At 41.2% G+C, this 16,273-nt stretch overlaps 2 protein-coding genes across 4 annotated transcripts in view; both read left to right on the top strand.

Annotated features, from left to right (window-relative positions):
• LOC105496091 (ZFP91 zinc finger protein, atypical E3 ubiquitin ligase) overlaps nucleotides 1-4,119 on the top strand; it is a 42,490-nt gene extending 38,371 nt beyond the window's left edge. For both annotated transcript variants that reach the window (XM_011766160.2, XM_011766159.2), the window contains exon 11: nucleotides 350-4,119. In XM_011766160.2, coding sequence (XP_011764462.1) covers nucleotides 350-860 — 511 coding nt within the window. In that variant the 3' untranslated portion in view covers nucleotides 861-4,119. The remainder of the gene's footprint in view (nucleotides 1-349) is intronic.
• A 120-nt stretch (nucleotides 4,120-4,239) lies between these two features.
• Nucleotides 4,240-16,273, top strand: part of LOC105496093 (ciliary neurotrophic factor) — a 50,810-nt gene continuing 38,776 nt past the window's right edge. Inside the window, exons 1-3 of one of the 2 annotated variants that reach the window (XR_011610551.1) lie at nucleotides 4,240-6,043; nucleotides 7,209-7,401; nucleotides 12,896-14,378. Coding sequence is in view for 1 of the 2 variants with exons in the window: in XM_011766162.2 (XP_011764464.1) it covers nucleotides 5,930-6,043; nucleotides 7,209-7,697 (603 nt within the window). In the remaining variant the exon portion in view is untranslated. Of the gene's footprint in view, nucleotides 6,044-7,208; nucleotides 11,821-12,895; nucleotides 14,379-16,273 lie in introns of those variants that run through there. The other variant, XM_011766162.2, reaches the window with a different exon arrangement.

Here is a 16,273-nt window from a genome sequence, read left to right as displayed (position 1 = left end):
ACTGGTGAACATCTGGGTGAGAAGGATATATGCCCTACTTGAAGGTTTGCCACTTTACAAACATTTTAGTTTCCACTGCTGTTTACTTTCATCAAATAAATGAGTGGATGTTGATTGGGAGCATTAGTTAGTGGCCTTTTTCTTAGTTTCCCTCTGTTTTTCAAGCAAACAGAAGAAAATCAGATAAGTTTTCCATCTAGTAACATTTCCCAATCCTTCAAAAGAAGTGTGTTACTGATTATTGTGCATGTATGTATATATGTGAGCTCTGAATTCTAACCCTGACCCTGAATAAGAGCACTCTTTATTTCTCTGTTGGATCAGCCATTTCCTTTTCTCCTCTCCTTAGATGTGAGATCTGTGGATTTACTTGTCGACAAAAGGCATCTCTTAATTGGCACATGAAGAAACATGATGCAGACTCCTTCTACCAGTTTTCTTGCAATATCTGTGGCAAAAAATTTGAGAAGAAGGACAGCGTGGTGGCACACAAGGCAAAAAGCCACCCTGAGGTGCTGATTGCAGAAGCTCTGGCTGCCAATGCAGGCGCCCTCATCACCAGCACAGATATCTTGGGCACTAACCCAGAGTCCCTGACGCAGCCTTCAGATGGTCAGGGTCTTCCTCTTCTTCCTGAGCCCTTGGGAAACTCAACCTCTGGAGAGTGCCTACTGCTAGAAGCTGAAGGGATGTCAAAGTCATACTGCAGTGGGACAGAACGGGTGAGCCTGATGGCTGATGGGAAGATCTTTGTGGGAAGCGGCAGCAGTGGAGGCACTGAAGGGCTGGTTATGAACTCAGATATACTCGGTGCTACCACAGAGGTTCTGATTGAAGATTCAGACTCTACCGGACCTTAGTGGACAGGAAGACTTGGGGCATGGGACAGCTCAGACTTTGTATTTAAAGGTTAAAAAGGACAAAAAAAAAAATCTAAAGCATTTAAAATCGAGTGAAATAACTGAAGGGCCTGCTCTTTCCATTGTGGATCACAGCACACACATACATACACACACCCCCTTCCGATTCCCATCCCCTGTTCTCCCTCTATTGCTCCCCTTATAAAATTGATGTTGTCTTTACCAGAAAGGTAGACAAAAAAGAAGCAGCAGCAGCTTTTAAAGTGAGGGTTATTCTCATACTGGGTTCCAGCCATCAGCAGACTTCCTGCTCATCGGCACATCCTCCTTTCCAACCTGTAACTCTGATGTGCTCTGGATCAGCTTTTAACTTTTAATAGTATATTACTGTCTTCTAAATCCCTTCTCCTCCTCTACTGCTGCCCTATGGTTCTGGCTCCTACCCCCTGTGGCACACTTATCTTCAAATACCATAGAATTCTAATCTCTGGAGGCTGGCAGCTTGACTTGGCACTTTAGGGCCCCTTAGCAGGGTGAGCTGTTAAAACAGCACACATCTCTCATCCCCTCTTCCTTTATTCCCCACTGGGTTTCAGAAAGGAAGGATATATGGGGACCACCTCCCTCCTCTTTGATCCCAGCATCTCAGTCCCCCTCCCAAACCTCCATATGGCTCTCAATGGTGCTCACTTGCTTGGAAGCAGGCTCCCAATAGGGAGAGGGCTGCCCTCTACACAGTCTCTTCGACTGTAAGACAGGGCTCTGTATCAGTGAGGCGACGAGAAAAGTCCCAGGCTAATGGCAGAAATTTGCACTTTGAACATGTGTGTTTTTGTGTTGTGGAACCTGAGATTCCTTATTTATTAACAAAGTCTGATTTTTTTTTTTTTTCTTTTTGGAGTCTTTGTTGCTATATTTTGTGGGGCTGGGAGAGAGAGATTAGATTATTTTGACATGGGATCCCTTCCATAACAGGTACTTTGAAGGCAAGACATAGGGTTGAAGAAGCACAGCCAGCCTCTGAAATCATAGCTCTCTAGTGGCCTTTAAAGAAAGCTGGTCCTCAGCACTAACAAAATCACTACAATAGCCTAGTGCTTTTTTGGAAGCCTTTTTAGGGAAGAATGTTAGGTTCGTGGTAACTAGTATGCTCTTTGAGATTTTTAGAGCGTTGAGACTTAGGAATTTTGAGAGGATGAGGAGGGTTGTTCAGAATCTAAGTTATAGATAGAAGATTGTTTCTTGTGAATTTATTTCTTTTCTCTTTTTTGCCCCTACCATTTCCTTACATTTCCCTTGGGGCCCATCTCTGGCTCCTCGCTTTTTGTTTTTTGCTTTGCTTTTTATCATCAGTTCATTCCAGCTCCCTGTTAGTGAAGGACACTGCTGTTAGTGAAGGAACAAAGTCTATGAGTCCTAAAATTTTAAGTCAAATTAAACTCTCTTTCCCCTTTAGTAACACTTCAGAAGAGGAAAAACTTCAATAGCCAAAGTTAATAATCCTATATAATAATTGCTTTGACTTTCACCTAAAATTCTGGGAATCACAATTTCCTAGGGATAGAGATTGTGTTGGGGCATGGACTGCTTATTGCTGTTCACTGGAGAGAAGAGGTAGTGTTTTTGTACAAGGTCATATCGCCAAAAGCCCCAAATCCTGTTTTGGCTCATCTTCAGGTAAAGAGTAATTCCTATCCTGTGTGCCTCAAAAGCTAGAATCGAAGGCTTACGCTATTCATTGTTTATTGTCAGAAATGCGTGATGGCTATTGCAAAGAATGACGTTTTGCTGGGAAAAAAAAAAGTTTGTTTTTCACAAACATGGTTTATCAATTTTTTTTTTTTAATTCTTTTTTCCCAAAAAGAAGAGTAACAAAATGTCATTTCTGAAAGAGGCTTACTTTATACCCACTACTGTTAGCATTTGAGATGCCAGGGAATAGGGAGTGAGACACCTACAATCACCAGTCTCAAATGTGCTATTGTTTCTTTTCAGAGTGTTGCGGATTTGCCATTTCTCCATAATATGGGGATAGAAAATGGCATAAAGATAGAAGGAATGTAGAATATGCTTTCCTGCCAACATGGTTTGGAGTTGACTTTGGTATATTGAGTAGATTTGAAAATACAAGATTGATTGGATGAGTCTACAAAAAAGTTGTCCTACTCTCAGGTCCCTTTTATACTTTCTGACTAGCTATCATCTATATTCCACACTTAGCTTTTTCGTCACACTTATCCTTTGTTTCCATAAATTTCATTTGCAGTGGTTAGTCATCAGATATTTTAGCCTCCTACACAAAAGCAAACTGCATTTTTAAAAATCTTTCTGAGATGGGAGAAAGTGTATTCTCCTGATACCACTCTACCCACAAAAAAAACAACCAGTTAGTTTTACTAATTAGAAACTTGCTGTACTTTTTCTTTTAGGGATCAACGGCCCTCTTCATAGCTATCATTTGCCTACAATAAATTATTGCAGCAGTTTGCAATACCAAAATATTTTTTATGGACTTTATATTTTTCCTTTCGATAAAGGGATGCTGCATAGTAAAGAGTTGGTATAATTAAACTATCTCAGCCCTTTCCCTGCTTTCCTTTCTGCTCCATATGCCTCATTGTCCTTCCAGGGAGCTCTTTTAATCTTAAAGTTCTACATTTCATACTCTTAGTCAAATTCTGTTACCTTTTTAATAACTCTTCCCACTGCATATTTCCATCTTGAATTGGTGGTTCTAAATTCTGAAACTGTAGTTGAGATACAACTATTGAATATTTCTGGGAGATGTGCATCCCTCTTCTTTGTGGTTGCCTAAGATTATTTTGCATAATTGAGACTCCTTGATAATGCTTCAGAGAGTTTAGGCAAATGCTGGCCATGGCCGTGGGAGTACTGGGAGTAAAATAAAAATATTAAGGTATAGACTAGCATCCACATAGAGCACTTGAACCTCCTTTGTACCTGTTTGGGGAAAAAATATAAAGAGTGTACTACCAATCTAAATAAGATTATTATAGTCTGGTTGTTTGAAATGCCATTTTTTTCTCCTTTTGTGTTTTTCCCACTTTCCAGTGTACTCGAAAATTGAACAAATGTAATGGATCAATTTAAAATATTTTATTTCCTAAAAGCCTTTTTTGCCTGTTGTAATGTGCAGGACCCTTCTCCTTTCATGGGAGAGACAGGTAGTTACCTGAATATAGGTTGAAAAGGTTATGTAAAAAGAAATTATAATAAAAGGGATACTTTGCTTTTCAAATCTTTGTTTTCTCTTAATCTAGGTAAGGCATATTAAAAATAAATATGTAAAGAAGAAAAATAAAAGTTGTCTTCATGGAAGCAACTTGTCTTCCTTGATTGTACTGAGTTACAGTTATCCTAGGGGTGAAACATGTGATGCTGCTAAGCAAATCAGATGCTCTCAGAACAGGTGTTGTGTGGGGCATATTGTTGTTTGCTTTTGTTGAGAATCAGGTGGTTGATTTTTGACTGTTTAGTTCTTGATTTCTAATGCTGAAATGACATGATTCTGTTATTCAGCAAACTTGGAAATCTTGATGTTTTGACAAATTCTTCCTAGGAAAACTGGCCATATTAACCTAGTAGATGGAACATAAGGATTATGTGAGGTTAATTTTACCCTGATAATGACAAAACCTTGATAGCGTTTAATATCAATACTTCTTCTCAAAATCGAATATTTGTATCAAGTACTGGTTTTTGTTTTGAAAAAGAGAAAACTACAATCCTTCTGCCTTCTTAAAAGCCATACTGTTGTAGCTGCCCCAGGCTGCTCTCTTACATCTCCCATTTATTGTTTACTTTTATAAATTTGCTTCTAAGATAGTATGTGTTTCAGCTTATTGGCAGTATCTGTGATATAAATAATGAAAGCTAATTCTTTCATTTAGGGATGAAATCTTTAGCCCTTACCCAATAAGCATCATTCTCTAAGTTAAATGCAATAGAATGACAACTCTCCAAGTACCTTTTAACTCTTATACTGTCATTTCAAAGTCCAGCTCATTCTCTTATTTTAAGAAGCATGTGGTATGACTGGGTAGGGGAGAAAAAAAGGAAAGCATGTTGTCACTTGAGTGAGACTGCTTTAGAAATGTTACCAAGTTAGCATTGGGTGTTTCCTGTTCTTTGGAAGAGAACAGGCCTAAATAGTACCTTCCTCCTCCTCTGTAGCTACCAGGAAGGCACCATGATTGAAATAAGAGATGCTCCCTTGCTTGATTTTTACGTTTAAATTAAATTATCTTTAAAAGTACTTAAGGATGGGAGTGAAAAAATGCTATGTTTTTAAAGGACTTCCTTGACGCAACCTTTGTTTCTTGAACAAAATGTAAACTAGCTAAACAGAAAATGAAATTGGAAAGTCAGTGGGAGAAACAACTGTAGAATCAGACTTCTATTTAAATTCAAGCCTTGTTACTTGATTTTGTGAATGTTATTTCTTGAAGTTTCAGTTTATTATATGGGAGAAATAACATTTACCTCAGAATTATTCTGAAGATCAAATGGAATTGCTTTAAAGTATTTAGCTCACTGTCTGACCCATGGTAGTTGCTTAATAAATGGCAGCTGTATCAATAATAATTTCATCGAATAAACATTTCGCCAGCCTATGAGAAAAAAGACATGGGAAGCATAAGGGAGAGTGATAATAAAATGAACTGATTCTAAGTGTGTGTGAGATAGATTACATTAGGCAGGGGTGCCATGAGGATTAGTATGATAGTGACCTTGTTGCTAAGTGCAAAAGCAAAACAATGACGTAGAAACAAGTGTGCTAAGTACTGAGTGGAGGAGAGAGATGGAGGCAGACGCTGCAAGGGAAAAAAAAAGTCTGATTAAAAAGGGCCCTTTCATTCCACAGGCACAAAAATCCACAGCCAGGAATTTGCTACCACCTCTGAGTCAGGCAGGGGGTGGGGGTGGGGTGCACAATCCCATTAGTAGAGAATGTGCAGTGGGTTTAGTCTGTGAGAGTCACATTTCTTATTTGGACCAGTGTAGACAGGAGTAAACCCAGCTCACTTGTTTCCTGGGACAGTTAAGGGATGGCTTTCGCAGAGCATTCACCGCTGACGCCTCACCGTCGGGACCTCTGTAGCCGCTCTATCTGGCTAGCAAGGAAGATTCGTTCAGACCTGACTGCTCTTACGGAATCTTATGTAAGTTGCCTATTTTGCTGTTATCTGTTTTCCCTTCATCTTTTCTGATCCAGCAACTTACCATCATGCATCAGCTCCATTACCAATTGTGAAAGCTCTAATCATATAGTCATTCATATAGGTTATTTGACATGGGCCCTTCCCTTGAGGAAACCCATGTGACCTTATTTTCTTCCTTCAGGCTGTTTAGGAGATATGTTACTTGAATGAGAAAATATATATGGGGTTCTAGATAGGATTGGCTTATATGTCTTGGAGGCTACTCCAAATTGGTTTGCATATATCCTGAATACTACTAGAACAGATTAGCCATGGACTCTCTGGGTTCTTCATAGCCATTGTTCTGAATTTTTCAGCTATGTAAATGAAAGGTTTATGGGATAGAGTACTATGAACGTGGGAGGAATTTGCAAATCCTACCAATTTCTCTTATATAGCATTAGCCACCCACCTTTTAGTATTCTGCATCAAAAGTAGAGTACGTCTAAAGAAAAAGGTAAGCTATCAAAAGGATCTCCTAGAAGATTCATTGGAGACTTGTGGAAGTGTCGAATTCTTGAGTTAACTGTGGAGTTACAGATTTGTCTTCTAATAGCCGGGGGATCCCCATCAATTTCCACCTAAGATATGCTGTGGAAATACTCCAGCCCCTGTGGAGAGTTTTGAATTTAGGCTCTCTGAGAACTGATTTATCTTTGTACAGCCTCACCAGACAGAATTCAGACTCTCTCGGAGTGCTCAATGGGGAGAGGGAAGTTAGAGAAATTCTACAATGGCTATATTCCAGGGCTTCCTAGTTGTGGCTAGTGTCTACAAGTATGTTTAAAAATACTTAAACTTTAATATGATTAAAATATTCCAGTTAGAAAGTTTGAAGTGAGAAGGAGAAATTCTTCTAAATCAGTTTTCAAACTTTAGAACTCAATGAAATCTGAACATTCTTCCAAGAAAAATCCATAGGTACTCAATTTCAGGGAGTACTGGGTCTTTCTAAAGCGCAGTCATGGAGCTCAAATGAAGAGTTCCTACTGTAGACCTATTATTTACTTTACAGCTTGGATCCTTGGCCAGAGAGGTGGGTGAGATTTTGTATGAAATTTAGGAGTGATTTAAGGACATTGGGGTGATTACAGAAGATGTGGTGTTTTCCTGTATCCTCGGCCAGGTGAAGCATCAGGGCCTGAATGAGAACATCAACCTGGATTCTGTGGATGGGGTGCCAGTGGCAAGCACTGATCAGTGGAGTGAGCTGACCGAGGCAGAGCGACTCCAAGAGAACCTTCAAGCTTATCGTACCTTCCATGTTTTGTTGGCCAGGCTTTTAGAAGACCAGCAGGTGCATTTTACCCCAACCAAAGGTGACTTCCATCAAGCTATACATACCCTTCTTCTCCAAGTTGCTGCCTTTGCATACCAGATAGAGGAGTTAATGATACTCCTGGAATACAAGATTCCCCGCAATGAGGCTGATGGGATGCCTTTTAGTTTTGGAGATGGTGGTCTCTTTGAGAAGAAGCTGTGGGGCCTAAAGGTGCTACAGGAGCTTTCACAGTGGACAGTGAGGTCCATCCATGACCTTCGTGTCATTTCTTCTCATCAGACTGGGATCCCAGCACGTGGGAGCCATTATATTGCTAACAACAAGAATGTGTAGCAGCCCCTTCTCCCTTGCTTTCTCTTCTAATGGAATATAGATAGTTACCTGGGGCCTCGCTTTCGCATCTTAAATTTCTGAAAACGATTAAGACTACAGGCACTTTCTTTCTTTCTTCTCTGACCACCTGCAGCCTGTTGAAGGACTACGGGCATTTTCATCAAGTAACATTGGAGACATACACAAATGGGCATACAAGTTTAGCCTGGGGGGTGTGATTGTGTGCACGCGTGCACGTGCTACAGGTGTAAGAGTGGGAGCAGGGACAACGTCCTTCCACTTCAGGGTTCTAATCTTTCTAACCCTCTAAGTAACCTCTACAGGCATTTAACAGCCTTACAGACAGAATATACATATGTTAATTCTAGTTCTGGATGACTCGGTCTGAGAAGATTCAATTTAAAATCAGACTCTTTAGTCGATTTAAACTCTTAAGAGAATAAAAATAATAATGGCTAACTTTTATTATCTACTATATTGAGGCAATATGCCAAGGGTCTTTATGTATATTATGTACAGCTTTTACAACCTTGTGAACAAGGTGGTGGTGCTCCCATTCAGTAGATGAGAAAACAGGCTCACAGAGATTTGGTTAAGCTCACACAACTAACAAGTGGCACACAGAGTTTGAACACAGATCATTCTTGTAAAGCCTATGTGCCTTGCACTTTAGAGGCTTGGTGATGAATCACTGCACCTCTTTGTCACAGGGTGTTGGAAGATGCATCCATGTAATCTGTTCCCGTCGCTGGAAAACAGCTGCCATTAGATGTCCTCAGAAGTCAGTTGCGAATTTTAGCGTTAAAGTCAGGATTTGTTTTTCATACTTGGCAGTGAGGAGGGCAGCTGGAGATCTTAAGATTCCATTTTGGAAAATGATTAGGCCCACCACACTTCTGAACTTTGGAAGCTGGGGATGTTTAGTAATACAGCCTGATTTTAAAATGCTCACTAAATGTTCTCGAATATTGGGTTGGGCACAGCTTATACCAGGTTACCTCACTTTTAATTAGTGAGGCAGGCAGTGTAACCTAAGCATTTGTGAACAATGAGTGGAATACTAAAGTTAAAAAGTCATCAAACTTTCACCTCAAATTATCTGGACTTAGTCATGAGGAAAGGGTGAGGCCCACTCTGTTCCTACTGGAGATACCAGAGACTCTGAAACTATACAGGAAAGCTTCTGTGCTGCGTAACAAAGGGGCAGGCTCTGCTTTTAATTTCTTGTAAGAAGCACACATAGTATGAAAGGTTGGTCAATGTGGACATTAATGGAAAAGGCCATGTACTGGTGGTGCGATGTGAATGCAAAAATTTTCAAGTGTGTCTATTTTATACTTATCAATTAAAACTCAAGATCATGGATTGGGAGACCAAGTTAATTTAATTAATTGGGGCTTCTGTATTCATAAATGAACCATGAGTCAGGACTAGCTCCCATAGGTTTCATGAGGTGTGGATGAGTAGCTTAGCTTGTATCCTTTCTCACATGGGTGTGTGTACAAAACTCCATGAAGTCACTATTACCAGAGTACTCTGGGCTAGGCATTGTAACAGTTCAGAGAAGGTAAGGCCCTGCTTTCTAGTATGCATTTGTGGCAATATGGTTGTTTGTGTGTATACACACACACACACACACACACTGTTACTGTAATCAGTGATGCAGACAGTGTAACCCAAGCCTTGTGGACAGTGAGTGGAATACTAAAGTTAAAAAGTCACAGAACTCCTTCACCTCACATTCTCTGGACTTAGTCATGAGGAAAGGGTGAGGCTCACTCTGTTCTCACTGGAGATACCAGAGATTCTGTAAACACACACACAAACACACACGCACATACACACAGTCGAAATTATAAGTCCTAGGTTTGTTAGGAAGCTAAAGGAAGGAGATCAACAGGGCCCCAAAGTAGTTTCCTGGAGGAAGTAGGAGTTGTGTCTTAATACAAAACTACAAAATACTCTGTACTGGTTGAGTACAAAATAGAAGTCACGAGAGAAGGGAAGAGGTGGTCATTTGTAATTTTGGCACTGAATGTGTAGTCTTATTCCATTCAAACTTTGTCTTAATCATTTCTTCTGCTCAACAGCAGCATTCTCAAATAATGAAGTTTCTGCTTATTAATATAAGATGTTGTCCTCATACTCCCTCCACCAAAAAAAAAGTTTTTAAAAAATGAGTGTCCCCTCTCCAAGTGTTTTTATGCTCAACAGGTATAGCAGCAGACATCTGTAGAAGTTTCAGAACTCAGTGGAGCTTGGCTTAAGCTCTCATGAGTTGCATATAAAGGAATATGTATGTATAAGAGGTGGACTTGAAGTGGCAGAGGGTCCACAAAAGGTACAAGTACTAACCATTGAATGGGAGGAGATAGAAAAATGTGTAAGTCACAATTAAGGCGCAGAATCACCAAGTCTTTACCAAGTGCGTTTTCAGCACTCTGCAAAACGCTGTGTATTTGTCTTTCAAGAAGCATACAATACGCACCCAAAAGAAGTGTGGGGAAAGCTAATCTTAGAAAACAATACAGGGGAAATGATCAGTAGGCCATGCCACAAAAAGCAACATGTATGAGATCTGAATGTGTAGACATTGCATCATGTTTATTTGAAATGAATAAATAGAAAAAGGGACTGACAATGGATTAGTGTTCTAGGTGTGTGTCTTATAGTAAAGAAGAGGATAATGATGACACTATGGAATTATGTTTTTTTAGGGATATGGAACCCCAAGAAGATTTTGTTCATTAGGTTTTATTCTCTTGATCTGATACGGACAAGATCTCTGGGAAATCATACATGGCATAACTATATAGATCGAATTATAGTTTAAGGTACATAGATTTAGTTTCTAGCCCTAACTCATTTTGTAAAAACAATTTCTTCTGCCTCCTTTTCAGAAAGTACCTTCTGAAAAGTCCTCTGTGGGTAAAGAGATCCGTTTTCCTGAGTCAAGTAATTTCATGGATGAGAATTTTTCTTGTATTCATGTAAGAGGTGATTTGGAAAAGGCTTGCAAATTAGCACAAATTTGAAGGCCAAACATGGAATAAAATTAGCCTTAAGATAATCAGGTTTAAGTGAAGTGAGAGTTTTAATAAAAATGGAAAATGTAAAGTCATAGCTCTGGTATTGCTGTTATTTCAGGCTGCTATGGATTAATGCCCAAAGGATGACTCATTGTTGTGATCACTTGTCAGACAGGGAGAGGACTAGTAAATGTTTCAGGAAGACGTATCTGAAAAGTTATTTAGATTGAATTTTGTTTGTGAATCCTCAGCTCCTCATGTGGTACCTGAGCATCTCTGTTAAGGGGTGAAATAGAGACACAAGAAGCAGAGAGACCTCCTCCGGGATGCAAAGGGGATTGGTAAAGAGGAAGGGGATGGGGAGGGAGTAGAATTTGGATTTCACTTCAGTTGATTCTGTGTGTGTGTGTGTGTGTGTGTGTGTGTGTGTGTGTGTGTGTGTGTGGTTCCTAATGTAGTTTTTAGGTCAGGACATTTCTTTAAAAGAATGGTTTGGCCTCCTGCCTCATCCCACCTCCACTGCAAGCATCAGACCCATCCAAGAATGAGCTCTCTGAATGTGGGTACGTTCAAAAACCGAAAAATGATAAAAACTTCATTTCTTGGCTTCTGTAGCACTCTGAGAACTACAGATAAAGACAGAATAAGATAATTTGATAGTTTGATGAAATGTCAGGGTGTGAGATAAAATCTATGTGCTTGTGATTCTTAACATAAAAGATTGTTTGGATCAATCTGGTTTGAACACATAGAAAACAAAAGATGCAAGAATAGCTAACAATAAAGTTCTTTTCTTAGCAATACCATGAGTTACTTCTTTTCTGTATCTTTGGATGAATGAGGGGAATTTTAAGTGACTTCAGCATTGGATGAAACATAATCCTCCCAGCCAGGGCCAGGCTCAGTCAAGCGTGCTGAGTAAATCTCCATGATGCCAGGCCACTCACACTGGGCAAAACTCCCAGGGCCATTCAGCCTAGAATAGGTAGATTGCCCCTATATCACCAGGCCAATGCTTTGCCCTCTGAATATGTAGTCCTAACCGCTAGACTGCAGATGAAAAAGATTTCCTTTTACATGGCTTAATTGACGCCCCCCCCCCCCCCCCCCACCTCCCACAATTAAGCTTTTGACTTCAAGAGAAGAATCCTGACTAGCCCATTTTTAGTCAGGTTGGAGGTAGAAACCAAATTATTGAAAATCACATAGAGGAAAATATGAAACAGTTACTGAGAGATTCTGTATTTCTATCTACATATATAGGATTGTATGAAAGGGAATAATGTAACATGTCAAGCAGCTCTGCACTATTTTATATTATTTAATCCTCTGACATATTATCTCTTAGATGAGGAAAATGAGAATGAAAATTAACTTGCCCAAATTTCCTCTTCTAGCATCTGACAGCGCTGGAGTCTTAATTCTGACTCTAAAACTGACTTCACTACACCTTGTGCCATAGGACATCTAGTAATAGAAATTCTCTTATTCTGAAATCCATTCTCTGTCTCTAATCCACTCTCCTTGGTTAAAGCCAATACAGGCTTGCACCGAATTTTGTTCTGTAACAAAGTCTATATAAATTTCTAAACTTTGAGACAAGTCACTCTTTTTCTGAGCTTCCTCATTTATGAAATGAAAATGATGAAAAATAGCTAAGTAACTTCATAGTTGTTATAGACAAATTGAGTATCTGAAATTACTTGTAACTGACATACAGACATCACCAAGTATATTTAATGCCTCAGGTAGCTTGGATTCACAGAGTGGATTGAGGAGCAAGCTCTGTATCTCAGAGAACACTACCTGCTTACCAGGAATGATCTGGCCACAGCCTCGACTTCACCCTATTGTGCCTATTGGCTTTTGGCCACTGGAGGTCGACCCAGTCTCATTCACAGCCTCCAGGAATCATCCACCTCCCTGGAGAGTTACAACCCAGGCTGTTCACCCAGGAGGCAGCTTTCACAGTAGGCGGGGTCAGAGAAGTTCTGGAGAAGCCTGGTAGGCTCCAGAGGGAGCCAAGGAAACATGCAGACTAAGGAGCTGCCCAGGATACATTAAAGCATGCATTTAGACTTAGAATCATCCCACCATATGCCTACACCCTCCTGTTAATACCAGAAGGAGCTCAAACTTCATTTAGTTCAATCTCTTCATTAAACACAGCAAGAAGAAGCCAAAGAGGTTCAGCAATTTGCCCTGGCATCCCAGCTAGAAAGTGGCAGAATGAGACCTACAGTCCATGGATCCCCCCACTGCACTTTCCTGCTTCTCCATCAAAGCAACCTCATTTTAGGAAACGTGGTAAGTCTTTCTTGCTCTCTTGTATGCAGCGCCCTCTAGCTCCCTCACCTCTAATAATCCTCTAGGAGCTGTAGGAACAGCACCTCATGATCCAGACTTCTTTTGCCACTCCAACTGCCACCTCTGCTATAATTTGAGGGTGTTATATTTCATCCCTCCCCTGATATGATGGGGGAAAGATGTGGCCCATTCTGAGGAATGCATTCTGAGGTAATGGCTAAATATGTTACTCCTTTCAGGGTAACAGTTATTTGAACAAGGCACTCACAGGAACTTTTTAAAAATAATATTCTGGTCTGGGCACGGTGGCTCACACCTGTAATCCCAGCACTTTGGGAGGCCAAAGTGGGTGGATCACGAGGTCAGGAGTTTGAGACCAGCCTGACCAACATGGTGAAACCCTGTCTCTACTAAAAATACAAAAATTAGCCGGGTGTGGTGGTGTGCACCTGTAATCCCAGCTACTCAGGAAGCTGAGGCAGGAGAATTGCTTGAACCTGGGAGGTGGAGGTTGCAGTGAGCCGAGATCGTGCCATTTGCACTCCAGCCTGGGTGACAGAACAAGACTCGATCTCAAAAATAAATAAAATAAAATAAAATTCTGAAGCAGGTGTCTTCATGTCAGATCAACCCTTCTTCCACAGGTAAGGTAAAGGCTTAGGACTAATTTCTCTAAATGCCTGACTCCTGTCTCCAAAGCTTGGGATGGAGGTAGGATTGGAGGTTACACAAACGATACAGTTTGGCTGTGTCCCTACCCAAAATCTCATCTTGAATTGTAATCCCCATAATCTTCACAGTTTTTTTTGGTTTTTTTTTTGTTTGTTTGTTTGTTGAGATGGAAGTCTCGCTCTGTCGCCCAGGCTGGAGTGCAGTGGCCTGATCTCAGCTCACTGCAAGCTCCGCCTCCCGGGTTTACGCCATTCTCTTGCCTCAGCCTCCCGAGTAGCTGCGACTACAGGAGCCCGCTACCTCGCCCGGCTAATTTTTTGTATTTTTTAGTAGAGACGGGGTTTCACCGTGTTAGCCAGGATGGTCTCCATCTCCTGACCTCGTGATCCGCCCGTCTCGGCCTCCCAAAGTGCTGGGATTACAGGCGTGAGCCCCTGCGCCCGGCCAATCTCCACGTTTCAAGGGAGAGACCAGGTGGAGGTAATTGAATCATGCCAGCCCATGCTGTTCTCGTGATAGTGAGTTCTCGCGAGATCTGATGGCTTTATAAGTGTGTGGTAGTTTCTCCTGCGTTCATTCTCCTTTCTGCTGCCTTGTGAAGAAGGTGCCTGCTTCTGTTTCACCTTCCGCCATGATTGTAAGTTTCCTGAGACCTCCCCAGCCATACGGAACTGTGAGTCAATTAAACTTCTTCATGAATTACCCATTCTCTGGTATGTCTTTTTAGCAGTGTGAGAACAGACTAGTACAACAAATAACTTGAAAAGACACTGGAAAAAAAAAAAAAAAGGCCAATATTCCCAGCCAGGTTCTTTTTTTTTTTTTTTTTTTTTTTTTTTTTTTTTTTTTTTGAGACGGAGTCTCGGTCTGTCGCCCAGGCTGGAGTGCAGTGGCCGGATCTCAGCTCACTGCAAGCTCCGCCTCCCGGGTTCACGCCATTCTCCTGCCTCAGCCTCCCGAGTAGCTGGGACTACAGGCGCCCGCCGCCTCGCCCGGCTAGTTTTTTTTTTGTATTTTTTAGTAGAGACGGGGTTTCACTGGGTTAGCCAGGATGGTCTCGATCTCCTGACCTCGTGATCCGCCGGTCTCGGCCTCCCAAAGTGCTGGGATTACAGGCTTGAGCCACCGCGCCCGGCCGGGTTCTAAGTTCTAAAGCTCAGTCTTTTGAAAGTTTCCTGCCCTACTCCAACCAAATTTAGCAATACATATTGACGTCTGCTTTAGGCCAGTACTAAGAGTGCAGAAATTAATAATAATAGTAGCAAATATTTATATGGTGTTTACTATGTTCCAGTCATTGTTCCAATTGCATGCATTAACTCATTTACGCCTCACAAGAACCCGATGATGTAGGTACAAAGTACTTTGATTTACAAATTAAGAAACCAAGGCCCAGAGAGCGGATAGGTCTCTGCCCTTGAAATGCGGTCTCGGGGAAGCAGATGTACAATTAACTGCGACAGAAGTCTGTGCAGTCGGTAGTGTCATGTGGGCAACAACAAGCTGTGGAGGGACAGAAGAAGGAAAGATCAAAGAGGGGACCTCTCAAAAGGGGCAATTTGGGAATGAGGACTTGAAGGGTGACTAGGACTTTGCCCTCAGGAAAAAATAGAGAGGAGTGGGCAAGAATCTTTTAGATAAAAGAAGCAGCGCTGCACTTGTCAAGGCTTGGCTGCTGAAAAGCATGTGGCACCTCTGGGACCATTCAGCATGACTAAAGTTCAGAGCTCTCAGCTATGGTAGAAGACAGGTTGAGATGAGTGAGGTGACAACACCCTGAGGAGAGAATCTATGAAAGGTTTTGGAATGGGGAGGGCCAGCATCTACACTTTGTTTCAGAAAGGCAATTCATTTATGTCTGTATGGGAGGTGAGAGTGACTGGAGGCAGAGGAACCCATTAAGATGTTGTAATGCTCAAGGTAAAAAATGTTTTAGTTATTCGTGGAAATGGTAGAGGCAATAGGAGACAAAGATGAGCACACATAGTCCCTGACCTCTTAAAATGTGCATTCTGGTAGAGGAAGGCCAGCGACACACAATAGAGCAATTCAGAAGGTGATAAGAATTATATAGGAAATGAAAAAGGTGGTAGAGAATTATTGAAAATAGTGGCCATTAAGGCAAAGAGTGGAGAACCCACAGGGACAGTTGTCTAGGGCCTCATGGGTCTACACTCAAATCAGGAGCTGCTCAGGAACTTCCCAGCAATGTCCCAGCTAGTAAAGATCTAGGCGAAAGGGGAGCAAAACTTGGACTGGGAGATTTAATTTTCTATGGTGTTCTCGTTGGTAAAGCCTTAGCAACAGCCAGTGTGAGAGACTGTAATACAAGCATAGCCTGTTCTGTAGGCATTGTTGGTGTATGCCTTTCATTATTACTCTGCCATTTTTAAGAAAGCTTTACCATTTTCCTTTTCTTTAATTCTTAAGAGTTTACATTTCCCCTGATGAGAAGGAGCTAGCCATGAGTGGACCTTAGTAGGAGAAAGATAATGTTAAGTACAGAGCCCCAAGGCAGGAATGAACTTCCTATCTTCAAGGAACTGAAGGAAGGCCAAGTTGGTTGAA

The sequence above is a fragment of the Macaca nemestrina genome, chromosome 12, assembly GCF_043159975.1.
Source record: "Macaca nemestrina isolate mMacNem1 chromosome 12, mMacNem.hap1, whole genome shotgun sequence".
Classification (NCBI taxonomy): domain Eukaryota; kingdom Metazoa; phylum Chordata; class Mammalia; order Primates; family Cercopithecidae; genus Macaca; species Macaca nemestrina.
The sequence above is the reverse complement of the archived record's forward strand: the minus strand, read 5'-3'. Positions and strand labels throughout refer to the sequence as shown.